This window comes from Quercus robur, chromosome 3, assembly GCF_932294415.1.
Source record: "Quercus robur chromosome 3, dhQueRobu3.1, whole genome shotgun sequence".
Lineage (NCBI taxonomy): Eukaryota > Viridiplantae > Streptophyta > Magnoliopsida > Fagales > Fagaceae > Quercus > Quercus robur.
In genome coordinates this window covers 35,323,340-35,337,953 of record NC_065536.1, presented here as the reverse complement: position 1 = coordinate 35,337,953, position 14,614 = coordinate 35,323,340, and the positions used below count along the sequence as shown (strand labels likewise).

Below are 14,614 nucleotides of genomic sequence, written 5' to 3'. Positions count from 1 at the left end.
AACCCTAGAGGGAGACACAGAAGAAGTGGAAGGGGTCCTATTGGCTTTAGTTTTCCTAGGCATGGTGCTAAGATAAGGACCAAAACACAGAGCAAAAGAACAAAAACACAAAACCAAAACCAAGGACAGACTGCAAGTTAGCACAAAAACAGAATATATAATAAAAATCTATATGATGCATGAACAAGTGAAATGACATGATGCATGTTCTAATGCAGTGAATTAAGTCCAAAAGGTTCAAATTTACAAAATTGGCTTGAACATTAAGGTTTTAACACAAAAACCCCAAAATTTGGAAAACCACTTGATTAATTTGAAAAATATTGATGAATTGATCATTACACATGATATAATAACAAAAATAATGACCAAATACATCAATTTGATAAGCCAATTTCATCAATTTAACCCAATTAGACAAAATCCCCAATTCGGATCAAATTCAAAACCCTAGAATTTCCAATTTTTCAAAAATCACAAAATTGATCAAATTAAACTATAAGGAACATCATTATAGCATCATAGAACAAAAACCCATTGATAAATTTCACCAAAATAGGTTCGAATCATCAAAAACCCCAATATTTTCAAAGTGCCGAAAATACCCATGATAATGCATGAAAAATGCATGAAATCAAGAAATAAAATTGAAAAGGAAGGGCAAAAGGGACTTACCGGCCTCCAAGGACAAAAACCTTGCAAAAATCTTGAACGAAAACGACAAAAATTTGATGGTGGAGCCTAGAGCCAACGCAGAGAGAGAGAAAAGTTGAAAACTATTTGAAAAAGTGACTTTGAAAAATCCAATCTGTCTTTTTAAAAAACCTGATTCACGAGTTTCGATCGATCAAAACAGACAAAGACTCTCTCTCTCAAATTTAAAAATTTTCGATCAATCAAAAAACAGAATGGATCGATCGAATTAGGCAGAGGCTCACCATATTTTTGAGGAAAAACACAATTTTTGAAAAGCAATTTGATTTAACTCAAAGCATTGAAATTTAAGAACAAAAATGCATGAGTATGAGATGATATGATTTTAAAAAAAAGAATTTAAGCCCAAAATTCCCAAAACAAAATTTCTTGCATTCTCCACAAATTTTCAAGCAACAAATTAATTTTGTACAAAATTCAAAGTATTTGCACAACTTGGTTGGTCAGACCATAAACACACACAATAACATGTACAATGTTTAGCAAAGAGTAACTTGTGTAGTGTGTGCAACTAGCAAAAGCTTGAGATACATGTGAGGTGATATGTGAATAGCAATTAATCACAAAGTCTACAAAATTCATCACAAAGAATTTAAAAGAGACTATTACCTAAAGAGTTACATCATATAACTCCCACATCTCCTAGATCATAAGCTTGCAATCATGTAAGTTTCTTATATTTATGCCTCATAATATACATTCCAATTTTAAGTTATGTGAGTTTGGCATCAAGCCTAATAGTACACACCAATTTTGATTTTAAGAATTAAGCAATTTAACCCGAGACTTCACCTTATATTCTTTTTGTGCATGTGTTACACTTTCTCGAGCACAAAATCTTATGATATGCACTAAGGTGTTCATGATTAGCTAGTGAACAGTGGTGAGATGGTTATTTATGCCTTTCTCTAAAAGTTCAAGTCAAACATTTAAAAACATGTGACTTCAAGATTAAGACATAGTAATCAAAAGTCATAAACATCTTTCCCATACAACATGCACTACAAAACTTCAACTAGTAAAGTGCAATAAATAAGCTCATCAAAGCTAAATAAGGTACAAGAGACATATTATGTGAAAATAAATTAACCAACCTTGTTCACAAAAACTAAGAAGAATAGTACAAAACAAAATGTGCTTCCTTTTTCTTTTTTATTTTTTTTTAAAAATAAAATAAAAAAAACATCTAGAATGAAATGCATGAATGTTATGCTATGCAAATCCTAGAAACAATAAAACAAAACAAAACTAAAGAACAGTGGTCACAAAGGGCAGAGCAATGAAGCACAAGGACCATGTCAGAAAGACTCAGTTAGGTCGAGTCTTTTGCATCCAAAACCTTTGAGATGCACCACGAGCATTGGAGTTCTTATTCACATGAGAATGATTACCAACTCCAGGATTGGAATAAAGGTTTAAAGCCTTTACCAAATCACCAATAAGTACCATAGGATCAAGTGCTTGAGGCACAAGTACTTTTGGTTTGTTTGCTCTCTTAGTAGCTTGCAGCTTGTAGCAATTTGGACGGATGTGTCCAGACTTTCCACAAAAATGACAAACCCATGCAGGCTTATCATGTGTCTTGTCCTTAGATAGGGTAGGCTTTTTAGACTTAGACTCTTTCAGATCAACCCTAATCTTCCTAGATGATGAACCTTCTAAGGGTTTAACAACCTCACTCACAGGGGGTTTGACAGTTTCACTTACTATCTCACTCACTGAAGGTTCAGAAGAAGAAGATGAAGGAACAAACTTTGTGGAATGGGGAGCGGACACAGAGGTGCTATCAACATAACCTAATCCAGTTTTGTCAGAAGAAGACTTTTGAACACTTAGCATTTGATCAAGTTTAGAACTAGCAGATCTAGCAACAGATAAATCAAGTTCCAAAAATTTAACTTTATCAAGCAAAAGCATATTTTCAGTTTTCACATTGTTCAAAAGATCATTAGTATCAAACAATTTAACAAGCAAATTTTTCTTTTCAAGCTCAAGAGATTCAATTTTCTTCAGGCCAAGTTCATCATTCATAGCATCTTTTATAACAACTTTGCAAAGTTTATTATAGGCCTCTTGAAGATCTGCATCTTTAGAAAGTTCCCTGTCAGAAGGGTTCTCTTCAACAGATATGCTCTCATCAACTACAGCCGTAGCGGTGAAAGCAATGAAGTTTCCATCCTCATCACAATCAGACTCATTATCAGCAACTTCACCATCACTAAGGGTTACAGCCATAACCTTACCCTTAGACTTTAAATAGGTTGGACATTTAGATTTCATGTGTCCATACCCTTGGCATCCAAAACACTGAGAGCCCAAGGAATTATTGGAAGATTAACCTACTCTTTCTCTAGGTTTATCATTGTTGTTAACCTTAGTGAGATCATGCTTCTTAAAATTTCTAGGTTCAGCAGTGTTTGTGCCTCTTGCCTATCTATTGCTATTCCTAAGAAAGTTTCTAAAGTTCTTGGCAAGGTAGGCAATCTTTGTAGCAGAGAGCTCATCATCAAATCCACCACCTTCAACATCATCAACTGACTTAAGAGCCATTGATTTGGATTTGGTAGATTTGGGTAGATCCAACTCATAGGATTGAAGAGATCCTACAAGTTCATCAACAGGAATGGAGTCCACCTCCTTGCTTTCAGTAATGGCAGTCACCTTGGGTCTAAAATCTTTAGTCAAAGATCTAAGAATTTTCCTAACAATTTTAGGTTGATCATAGATTTCACCCAAGTTAAAAGCAGAATTAACAATATCATTCAATTTAGCATAGAATTCATCAAAAGATTCATCATCAGACATCCTAATGCTTTCAAATTTAGAAGTCAATTGCTGCAATTTATTTATTTTGACAGCCTTTGTGCCTTCATGCACAGTCTAGAGGATATTCCAAGCAGTATGAGCGATCTCAACATTGGAGATTCTCTTAAATTCCTCCATAGAAATAGCATTAAATATCGCATTCATAGCCTTGCTATTAAACGAAGCTGCTTCTTTTTGAGAAGTTTCCCACTCACTAACAGGAGTAGTGGGCTTCTCCCATCTGTATTCAACGGAATTCCACACCCTCTCATCAATGAATTTCAGGAATGCTTTCATCCTTACTTTCCAGTAAGCATAATTATTCTCATCAAAGTGAGGAGGAATAACTAGAGAGTGTCCGTGTTCCATGACAACAGGGGTCAAGGATCAGCTCAGAGATCAAAGGATCAACAACAAAAGAGCTACCCGCTCTGATACCACTTGATGGTTTTTAGACCCCTTAAACAATTGATTAAACCTAGGTAATTAGCCAAGTTGTTACTTAGTCCAATTAAACAAGTCTAGATTATCACAATATAAAAGATCAAATCATGCAAAGCAGCGGAAAATAAATAACACAAGATATGATCACCCAGGAAACCAAACTGGTAAAAACCTAGGGAGGATTTAACCTAGCTATCCTTAAGGTAAACTTGAATCCACTATCTTGAAAGAATCGAAGTTCATACAATAAGACTTACAAGCCCCCACGCTCGACTTTTTATTGCTACCAACCAGTAGAACTTACTGACATGACCACGTGTAAACTCCGAATTCACGGACTCCTTCTTTCTTGGATTCACCACCAGCTACAAGCACACCCGCTTGTGTTTTCTTTAAGTTTCAATGGTTGCAACTGAATTGATCATCAAGGTGTAGATAAATCTTCTCCTTGAAAACTCTAAGTTTGTGTAAAGGAAAGCTCCTCTAGATCTTATAAGAGATTTACACAAACCGCAAATATGAGTAATACTAAAACGTGGCTAGGGTTTGCCTTTTATACTTAGGACAAATAAGAAACTCTAAAAATATTTTAAAACACTTAGGGCTGAGTTGGACAAATCTGGAAAAAAACATTCTGCCCGAGCTTCGATCGATCGAGCCTGTCTTTCGATCGATCGAGCCAGGCCGAAAGGCACAATCCTTTCCTGCTTTAACTCGATTCCAACTTTACATAGACGCACAACTTTGAGCTAGACTTAAACACTTCTAAACACATTGTTTTGATCATGGTTTGCCAACAATACAAATTAGAGTTCTAAATACATAAAATCCTAAACTTTAGAACCTAACAGATAAATTAAAAAGGAAGACGTGGGAGTGCAAATTTATTGGATATGTTCAAAAGGGTAGTGGTTATAGATTTTATAATCAAGGAAAGGGATTAATAGAAAGTAGAGATGCTATTTTCCTTGAAAGCACCAATCAAATTACACCATTTGAAGAAATAAGATTACAAGAAGACCTTGATAATAAAACACAAGATCATTATAAGGATGTTGCTGAAAGTGGGAGCAAAAGAATATCAGATAAATTGGTACCGGATCAACAAATCTTTGATCCTAAGAAAAGTGGGAGTAAAAGGATTAGACGGTTGCCAACTATGCTCAAAGACTATCATTTATATAATATAGAGGAAAATTTAAGTGAGGACCCAACTAATTATGGACAAGCAATGACACGCAATGATTTAAAACAATGGCAAGATGCTGTGATAGATGAATTAGAATCCATCAAGAAAAATGATGTCTAAGAATTAACATCTTTACTGATGGAAGAAAGGCCATTGGCTGTAAATGGGTTCTAAGAAAGAAATTTAAGGCTGACGGTAGTTTAGATAAATATAAAGCAAGATTGGTGGCTAAAGGTTTTAATCAACAATCTAGTGTAGATTTTGTTGATACTGATTCACCAATAGCTAAATTTACTTCAAATAGAATAATTATGTTTGTTGTAACAAGAATGGATTTAGAGTTGCATCAATTGGATGTCATGACAACTTTTCTTAATGGTGAATTAAAAGAAGATATATTCATGTTACACCCAGAGGGTTTTGAAATAAAAGGACATGAAGATAAAGTTTATAAATTAAAAAGATCCCTGTATGGACTCAAACGATCTTCTAGACAATGGTTTTAAAGTTCCACCAAGCAATATTAGAGACTGGTTTTGAGATAAGTCCACTGGATTACTGTGTTTACATATGGAAACGCTACGATGAGTTAACAATATTATCATTATATGTTGATGATATATTATTAGTTGGAAATAACCCAAACATGATTCCAAAGACAAAATCTTTCCTATCATCAAGATTTGAAATGACAGATATGGGTCCTGCTACATATGTATTAGGAATTAAAATAACTAGAGATAGAAATACAAAATTCTTATATCTGGATCAAGAGAACTATTTGGAGAAAGTACTTAAGAAATTTAAAATGGTAGAATCAAAAGTTTTGAGTACATCTGTAAGTAAAGGAACTATATTAAGTAAGAATATGCGCCCTAAGAATAAAGAAGAGCAAGAATTTATGGAAAAAGTCCCATATGCCCAAGCTGTGGACAGTTTAATGTATGCAATGACAAGCACAAGGCCAGATATTTGTCATGCAGTAGGATTGGTAAGTAGATATAAATCTAATCTTGGAATGGTACATTGGCAAGTAGTCAAAAGAATTTTTAGATATCTCCAAGGCACCAAAGGTATGAAATTATGTTTTGGAATTATTAATCTAGAAATAATAGGACATACAGATGCTGAGTTTGCAGGAGAAGTAGATGATAGAAAATCTACTAGTGGTCATGTGAGGTGGAACAGCTGTCTCTTGGTTAAGTAAGAAACAAGGTTGTGTTGCAAAACATACCATGGAGGAAGAATAAATATCATGCAGCACAGCGGTAAGTGAAGCAGTCTGGATTAAGCGATTTGTCGATAGTTTAAAATTAAGTATACCAAATAGACTAGTTGATGTGTTTTGTGACAATAAATCCGCTATCTCGTTGATAAAAAGTGGAGCAAATAGCTCTAAAAGCAAAGACACTGAAACAAATAATCAATATATTCAAGATATAGAGGAAAGGGTGAAATACAAGTCCGATTTATCCCCTCAAGCGAGATGGTGGCTGATCCTATTACCAAAGGATTGACTCTAGATAAATTTAAAGTACATGTAGGAAATATGAGACTTGTGAATCCAAAAACCTAGATGATATACTACATGTATTTGCATATATGGAAGGACTGGGGACGCCCGGAGAACATGGCTATGCAACTTCTGCTTTAGGGACATAATTGGTCAATATCAAGCAGAATAGTATTGTATAAGAAATTAGTGTATGAATGTAAAGTCCACTAATGTGCATCATACATAATATAGCTTGTACAATAAAAAAAGGTTGCTGAAGTCATATGAGAAAACCTTCACGATACTGGCTTAGAGGAAGTATTAAACGATTTAGTGTAGGTCAACACATGTTTAATATGTGTGGCTGAAGGACATCGACTGGTGGTGCGGGTGTGGACTAAGAATCTCAGCTGGATGTGGTAACAAGCGTTCCGCATGTTTGATGCCATTTATTTGAAATAATAGTGAATGATAAGATATCCGGAGTATACTATAGGAATGGTATATAACGAAGGGTGCGGTCAGTGGTACATGGCAAGATGTGTACACAAGTTTTGCCCGAGTTAGACACTGACATCGATCTATGAAAGACAGAGATGAGAATCAACATAAGGCAATGCCACGGTGACATTATAGTATATGTTAATTGTAGCTAACACCATTTATTATGGTGCGATCAAGTGGAGATGTTAGAATATAATAGTGAAAGGTGATCACACCATAATATGGTGCACCCTCACCTATATAATAACACCCACTTGGTGAATGGCGTTGCTTCACCAACCAATAACAAAGAATTAATTAAGTGTTAAAGTTAGTTATTTATAGAAGTGGTGTGTCTTTTAGATAAGTTGCATCTCTTGGTAAATAGACATATCTTTTTTCCAAGAGGCATGAGGAGTCTATAAATATTGGGACTCCTCATTCATTGTTACGTTACATAATTTTATTCTCTCTGTTCGTGTTGGTGATTCCCAATCTAACGACATCACCATACATAATAAGGACCTAACAAATTTAACCCCATTATCACAACTCACCACCACACCAAACCAACTCACCACCACAATCCACCACATTATAGACCAAAACCCACCATTGCATGATCCATCAAAACCCACAACCTACAATGTCTCCACCCCAAGACCCAAGCCGCCGCTATTGCACGATCAGAGAGAGAGAGAGAGAGAGAGATGGAGAGAGAGAGAGAGAGAGAGAGAGAGAGAGAGAGAGAGGAATGAGATACAAAGAGAATGAATAAACAAAGGGAGTGACTCATAAAGAAGGAAGCGATAGAGAGAGTGAATCAAAGAGAGGAAAAACTAGATAAAGTAAAAGAGAGAGAATGGGGTGTCAGAGAGAGAAGAGAGAAGAAAGAGAGTCAAAGAGTTGAGATGGAGAGAGGTGAGAGAGAAGATGGATTCAGAGAAGAAAGAAAGTGAATAAAATAATAATTTTTAAGTTTAACACCAAGTTATAGTAAGTTGTAAAATTAACAATTTACTATAGCAAAGTGTCCAAATATTTTAGCAATACACACTTAAATAAAGTTGGTTTTGGGTGTGTGGTTCTAAACTGACAAATTGGGGGGGGGGGGGGTTTACACCCCAATGCTAATGCTCTTTATAATATATATATATATATATATAAATGCAGTTATAAGAATGATGATATCATGATAGAAATGAAGATTGTCTTTTAATTTGTAAGCTACATAGGCACTCAGTGGGTCTTGAACCCAATTGAGCTGTAGCCCACTAAAAATAATTTAGGCAAGATGATCCATAAGGCACTATTGACTCTTACTCTTTGAGCAAAGGTAAATGCAATAGATAAAGGGCACACCTTTGGTCAGGTGCAAACTCTTCACCCCAATTGTAAAATCAGGCTGTTGAGTGAGAGACTGCACACGGATATACTAATAATAATCTACATTAGGTATGGATGCCTCAAAATATAGAGTGATGACTAGTGACTACAAATCAAAGAAATTAAACTCTAGTTAAATATTAAGAGCAATGTGTACAAAGGGTTCAAATCACAGAACAATATTATGGTAATTTTGACACAGTTTAAATGCATCATTGCTCCAGACACCATAAATAGAAAGTTTTGCCAGACTGACCCTCCTCTCTCTCCTTTCAAATATAAACATAATACCTATTGAGCTTCCAATTTATCTCTAACTAGAAGCATAAAGACATGACTAACTATATCTTATTGCACACTGCTCTAAACAAAGATGTAATATGGCCTACATTCATTAGAAATTTAAAATAAGATGTGAGGAAACTTTGTTACCCGAAATACACTCTAGAAAATACTGTTCCTTCATATCCTTGAAACTATCAACCTCAGTGTGCAAAGTGACCATAATTTTCTTCCTCCTAAAGGCACAACAAACACTAGTAACTCCAGCTTATGTTGAAGAGAAGTATATATCAATCTGCCCCAGACAAGACATTTCAATATCAGAGACAGTTTTTGTTTATTCAACAATTTGAAACTTGTTGCTTGTACATTCAAGAAGTTGCGACTCCTCTTCTGTCATGTTCTTAAGATCCATTTGCAATCTTGAGAGCTCTTCTTTGATGGCCTTTTTAGATTCAGCCAAGGCCTTGACCTTTTTCTGAAATATCCTTGACATCCTCTGAAGCTTTGCTCACAATTTGTTGTATTTCTTTCTTAAATTTTCCTTAGTCACAATTGCTCGTCTCAAGATTGATGGTTCTGATACTACTTGTTAGGAACCTAGTGGTTCCTAATGGGGATGGATAGGAATTGTAGCGAAATTAACTTAATTCGAGGTAGTCACCCTCCATAGAGAAAAAAAGAGATTAAGAGAGAAAGACGCACTAATGCAGTAAGCAATGAGTTTGTTTTATTCTTCAATAATGGTAATATGATTACAAGTAGGTATTTATAGAACCATAAAACTATTCTATTGGCCCACATGGCCTTACCCTAATGGTCCTATTATTCCCCATGTGCATTAATAATTTTAACATGTGCTAAATGTGATTGACATGCTTGGAATTGTAACTAACTAACTAACCAACTGACAAACTAAATACAACATTACAACAACTATTATCTATATAGGGGTTCCTATCAAAATTGAATCATCATGTTTATGAATACATTATTATGTTTAAGCTTGACTTGTTTAGTAGTTAAGCTTAAACTTGAGCCTGAGTTTCAGTTATTTAGTAAACCAATGAATAAAAAGAAGAAGTTATTTTTCTAAATGAGCTCGAACTGTTTGATTGATTTATAGCCCATTCTTTTTTAAATCGTAGATTATTATGAGATTTAATGGCATAAACACTCAACTATCCAATTAGCCATTATTGTTAATAACATCAACTTACCTATTCAATTTTGGAGAACACTAATTTCACTCTTCCCCATTTCTTGCTTACTGTGCAAGGGGGGGGGGGGGGGGGGGGAAGTCCATTCCCATGCATTTTTTGTTACATTACCCATTCTTTACAGTTCAAACAAACATTCTCTAGCTCTTTTAAGGACGTTGACAAAGCCAACCCAAATGTGTTTTTAAAGCATACGAACTAGTAATTTGAAGTCATTCATGTATATCTATGTTAGATAAGATTCATAGCAAGAAAAAGTTTTGTTGATTGTTGATTATTGATTTAAGTTTCCAGTGAAACTCGAGTTTCAAATATTGTCACATAACTAATATAATATGTTTCATGTTTTGTCACATAATAGATATGTTGGCAAAAATATCATTTTTGATCAATGTATATATTCTTTGTTTCTCATCTCTCGTTTTCTCATTTTCTCGTTGAGTCTATTGTTCAGGTTCAAATCAAATAAACCCAAAAATACTTATTATTGTGTTCCTGCCTCACTTGATCTAGGCTACAAGTGTTTAAAGAATGGTTGGATATATATATATATATATATATTTTTTTTTTTTTTGCTTTGATGCTATCATTATCAATTGTTGCCCAGACCCTGTCATCTAACATTCTACCCCACCTAACCAACAACGTAAGAGACCTGGATTCGACTGACCGTTCAATTAGCAACAGATCCCTAACCCATTCACCCGATCAAATCAAGTTAAGCGGTGGTTCATCCCCAATACTAGGGGTATCAAATGGGTGGGTTTAGGGAGGGCTGTTGGTTTGGTTAAAACACATTTACTCATTTAGTACCCATATAACTAATAACTTCTAACCCAATACCAACCTAACCCAATTATTATGGTTAAACTCCAACCCACCCAATTACCTAATAATCATAATTACTAAAACGCCCATTAAACTCGAAAATGAGTAAAGTACTCCTAAAATCCTTTAAAATTTCCAAAATACCCTCCAAACCTAAAGAAAGACCAAATACGCTAAAAAACACCACTTAAAATTACCAAAATACCCTTAAAACTTAAAAAATGACTGAAATAACCCTAAAACCTAAAAATTGAACAAAAGATCCCTCTAAACAAAAAAAAATGACATAAATACATCTCAAAACCTAAAAAATGATAGAAATACCTCCCCCCCCCCCCCCAAGAAAAAAAAAACAAAACAAATTTACCAAAATACATCGAAAACTAAAAAATGAGTAAAATAATGGTGGGTTTCATTATTTGCTATTGTAAAGCGTAGACAAGCATGCTACCTATGCTAATTTTGGAAAATTTTGGTAGATTTTACTAGACTTTTCCCCCCTTACTAATGGAAGTATTCACTTTGCTTACATGATAAAATGAATGTATTTCAGGTTGCTGCCATTTAAAGCAAAGAAGTTAAGATGATATCAAATGTAAAATAATCTTATCTTATACAATAACAAACGAAAATTAATTAGTGGAGGAGAAAGCACAAAAACTAATAATAGTATAGAAGTTGAAGTATATAGAGGAGAGTTCTTAGCAACCTTGCACTAAATTAGTTAATATTAGTTGAGTAGTTTCAATGGTGTGGAACTCAGGTACTGAAGTATAAAGAGCTTCAAACCAAATGAGGTTACCATAATATTGTACAACAAACTGGCAATTGAAAGAAAATAAAGAACAAAAAGATGGGAAAGAATTTAAGCATTGCAACAATTTCCTTGCTATTGGTGTTGGCATCCACCAAAGCCCAGCAGGTCTTTGACGTTAAATCATATGGAGCACAACCTAATGCTGATATAACCCAGGTATAAATAAGTAATTGACAAGAAGAGTGTGTTCCAATTAACATCACTAGTAAAGCCTTTTAACTTTAACAAGAGAACTTAGGTTCAAACTTCGGTTACACCAGAAACGGATTGATGTCATGACCAAATGATAAAACATTAAAATGCAAAATGATTATTATTTACTGATCTTGATTTTTTTTTTTTTTACAATGTGTGTAGGCTTTGACAAAAGCTTGGAAAGCTGCGTGCGCAGTAGCAGGAAGTAAAGTAGTGATTTCAGCAGGGGTATACAAACTAGGTTTAGTGACTTTGTTGGGTCCATGCAAAGGTGCAATTGAGTTTAACCTTCAGGGAACCCTACAGGCCCCATTAGATGTTGCCTCCTTCAACGGTAAAGATGGTTGGGTTGCTTTTGAACGTATCGACGGTCTCACTGTGTCAGGTGGTGGAGTTTTTGATGGCAAAGGACAACAAGCATGGCAAAAAAATGAGTGTGCCGAAGACAAAAACTGCAACGTACTTCCTATTGTAAGATTTCAATCTTAATTAATTAGCATTTATATTTCATCATTTTCTATTAGATTAGATATACATAAACACTACAACTTTACAAAATTTACCCGTTAAAAAAAATTCAAACATTTATATGTTAAATGATGTTTTACTAATAATTTGACAAGTTTTGTATAGTGATGTGTCGCAACTCAAAAAAGAATTAATTTTAAAATTTAGATATTAGAAAGTTTATGGAGTACTTTTTGTGCCACAACACTAACATGTGCGACTATAAGCGATATAGAAAAAACAATGGTTAAATATAAAAGCGATAATCACCAATCACAATCGCATATGTAATCTTTTGACAAAGCTTGTGGTCTCTGAAGAATTGTTTATATAATATAATATTATTGAAGTAGTACCAACCACGTTCATAGAAACATTAGTTTGTAAGTTTTTATGTAATAATATTTGCTACAACTTTACCATTTTTTTTTTATATTGATTTAATGATCACGTTTGTTTCCAAAAAAATTATTATTATTATTTTTTTATAATTCAAAGAATCGTTATCATTTTACTAATTAAAATCTTTTTAAATGAAACTCGAGCGCTCATATTTAGCGTTTTAATTTATCTAACTTGTAAACATGAACAGAATATAAGGTTCGACTACGTCACAAATTCAAAAGTCCAAGACATTACATCGAAGGACAGCAAATATTTCCACATCAACCTTTTGGAATGCAAGAAGTTGCAACTCCAACATGTTACCATAACTGCACCTGCAGATAGCCCCAACACTGATGGAATCCACATGGGACGTTCATCTCAAATCACCATTACCAATGCCACTATTGGAACAGGTGATGATTGCATCTCCTTTGGTGATGGAACCCAAGATGTTACTGTTAACCAAGTAACTTGTGGACCTGGCCATGGTATCAGCGTTGGAAGTCTTGGAAGGTACGAGAATGAAGAACCCGTTTCAGGAATCAGAGTTACTGGTGCCACACTTAGCAATACAGATAATGGTGTTAGAATCAAAACATGGCCTGCTTCCTCTTCTGGAGTTGCTTCTGATATACATTTCGAGGATGTTGTCATGAACAATGTTGCCAATCCTGTCATCATTGATCAAAACTACTGCCCAAACAGTCAATGCTCAAACCAGGTTATTATAAAACATCACAAATATATACACAAATTTTGATGTTAAAAAAAAAGTAAAACTACTAATATCAAATTCTTGGGTGCGCTTTTTTGTTTTGTTTTCAGTCTCCCTCTAAAGTTAAGATCAGCAATGTTAGCTTCAAGAAAATTAGTGGCACTTCTTTGACAAAGGAAGCTCTGAATCTTATTTGCAGTAAGAGTGTACCATGCCAACAAGTGGTGCTTTCTGACATTGATCTTGCGTACAAGGGAGGTGGAGGATCTACTACTTCCACTTGTACTAACGTCCAGCCTGCAGTTTCGGGCAAGTTGAACCCTCCTGCTTGTACCAATAAACATTACTGAAATGCTTCCCAAGCTATTAAAACTAATGTAGAATGAACAAATACAATTTGCAGATAGGTTATCGGGGTTCTATTCTAAATAGAATCCCATCTAACATGTTCCCCTTTTCTTTATTTAAATGAAATTGGGGAATTTTTTTTAGTTATTTTTTGAGTTGTAAAGGTTCAGCCTTTTGTTGAAATCTGCTATGATCTGTAGTGTTGTTGTAGATAGTAATTGTTCTGTTATTGCAATTGAGAACATTCTTAATAAAAATCAAAAAATTTATTCAACTCTTCCTAAATGCTTTTTATTCTTAAGTGATATTGTGCACCAATATTGTTAAGCATCTACTACCAATCCAATTTACTACACAATCGGGTAAGTAAACAAAAACAAAATGAACAAAATTTTAGGTTTCGATGGAATTTTGATCGTTTTTTAGGTTCCGGGGGTATTTTGGTCATTTTTGGGTTTTAGAGGTATTTCTTTCATTTTTTTAGGTTTAGGGGGGTACTTTGGTTTTTTTAGGTTTTGAGGGTATTTCGGTCATTTGATGGGTTTAGGGATTATTTTGGTCATTTTAATGTTTTAGAGGTATTTTGGTCATTTTTTAGATTTAGGGGGTATTTTGGTCATTTTAAGATTTCAGGGGGTATTTATTTCTTTTTTAGGTTTAGGAGGTATTTTGTTAATTTTGGAGGTTTTATGGGTATTTTGGCCTTTTTAGTGGTTTTCGGGTACATTAGAGTTTGGTGATTTGTAGAAATGATATTTGGGCTTAATTGGGTACCTAGTTAAAACCCAATTAACATTAG

The 14,614-nt window shown here is 34.4% G+C and overlaps 1 protein-coding gene across 1 annotated transcript; it reads left to right on the top strand.

Moving 5' to 3' along the window:
- The first annotated feature begins 11,699 nt into the window (after window positions 1–11,699).
- On the top strand, window positions 11,700–13,817 carry LOC126719572 (exopolygalacturonase-like). Its single transcript, XM_050422104.1, has 4 exons — window positions 11,700–11,819; window positions 12,021–12,329; window positions 12,958–13,473; window positions 13,578–13,817. The coding sequence occupies exons 1-4, from the start codon at window positions 11,700–11,702 to the stop codon at window positions 13,815–13,817; spliced, it is 1,185 nt and encodes a 394-aa protein (XP_050278061.1).
- Window positions 13,818–14,614: the final 797 nt, after the last annotated feature.

Bases quoted from the DNA above. Each gene is read 5' to 3' on its own strand.
- LOC126719572 (XM_050422104.1), top strand. From the start codon at position 11,700: ATGGGAAAGAATTTAAGCATTGCAACAATTTCCTTGCTATTGGTGTTG. The intron at 11,820-12,020 runs GTATAAATAAGT...CAATGTGTGTAG, and splicing joins CTAATGCTGATATAACCCAG to GCTTTGACAAAAGCTTGGAA. The intron at 12,330-12,957 runs GTAAGATTTCAA...AAACATGAACAG, and splicing joins ACTGCAACGTACTTCCTATT to AATATAAGGTTCGACTACGT.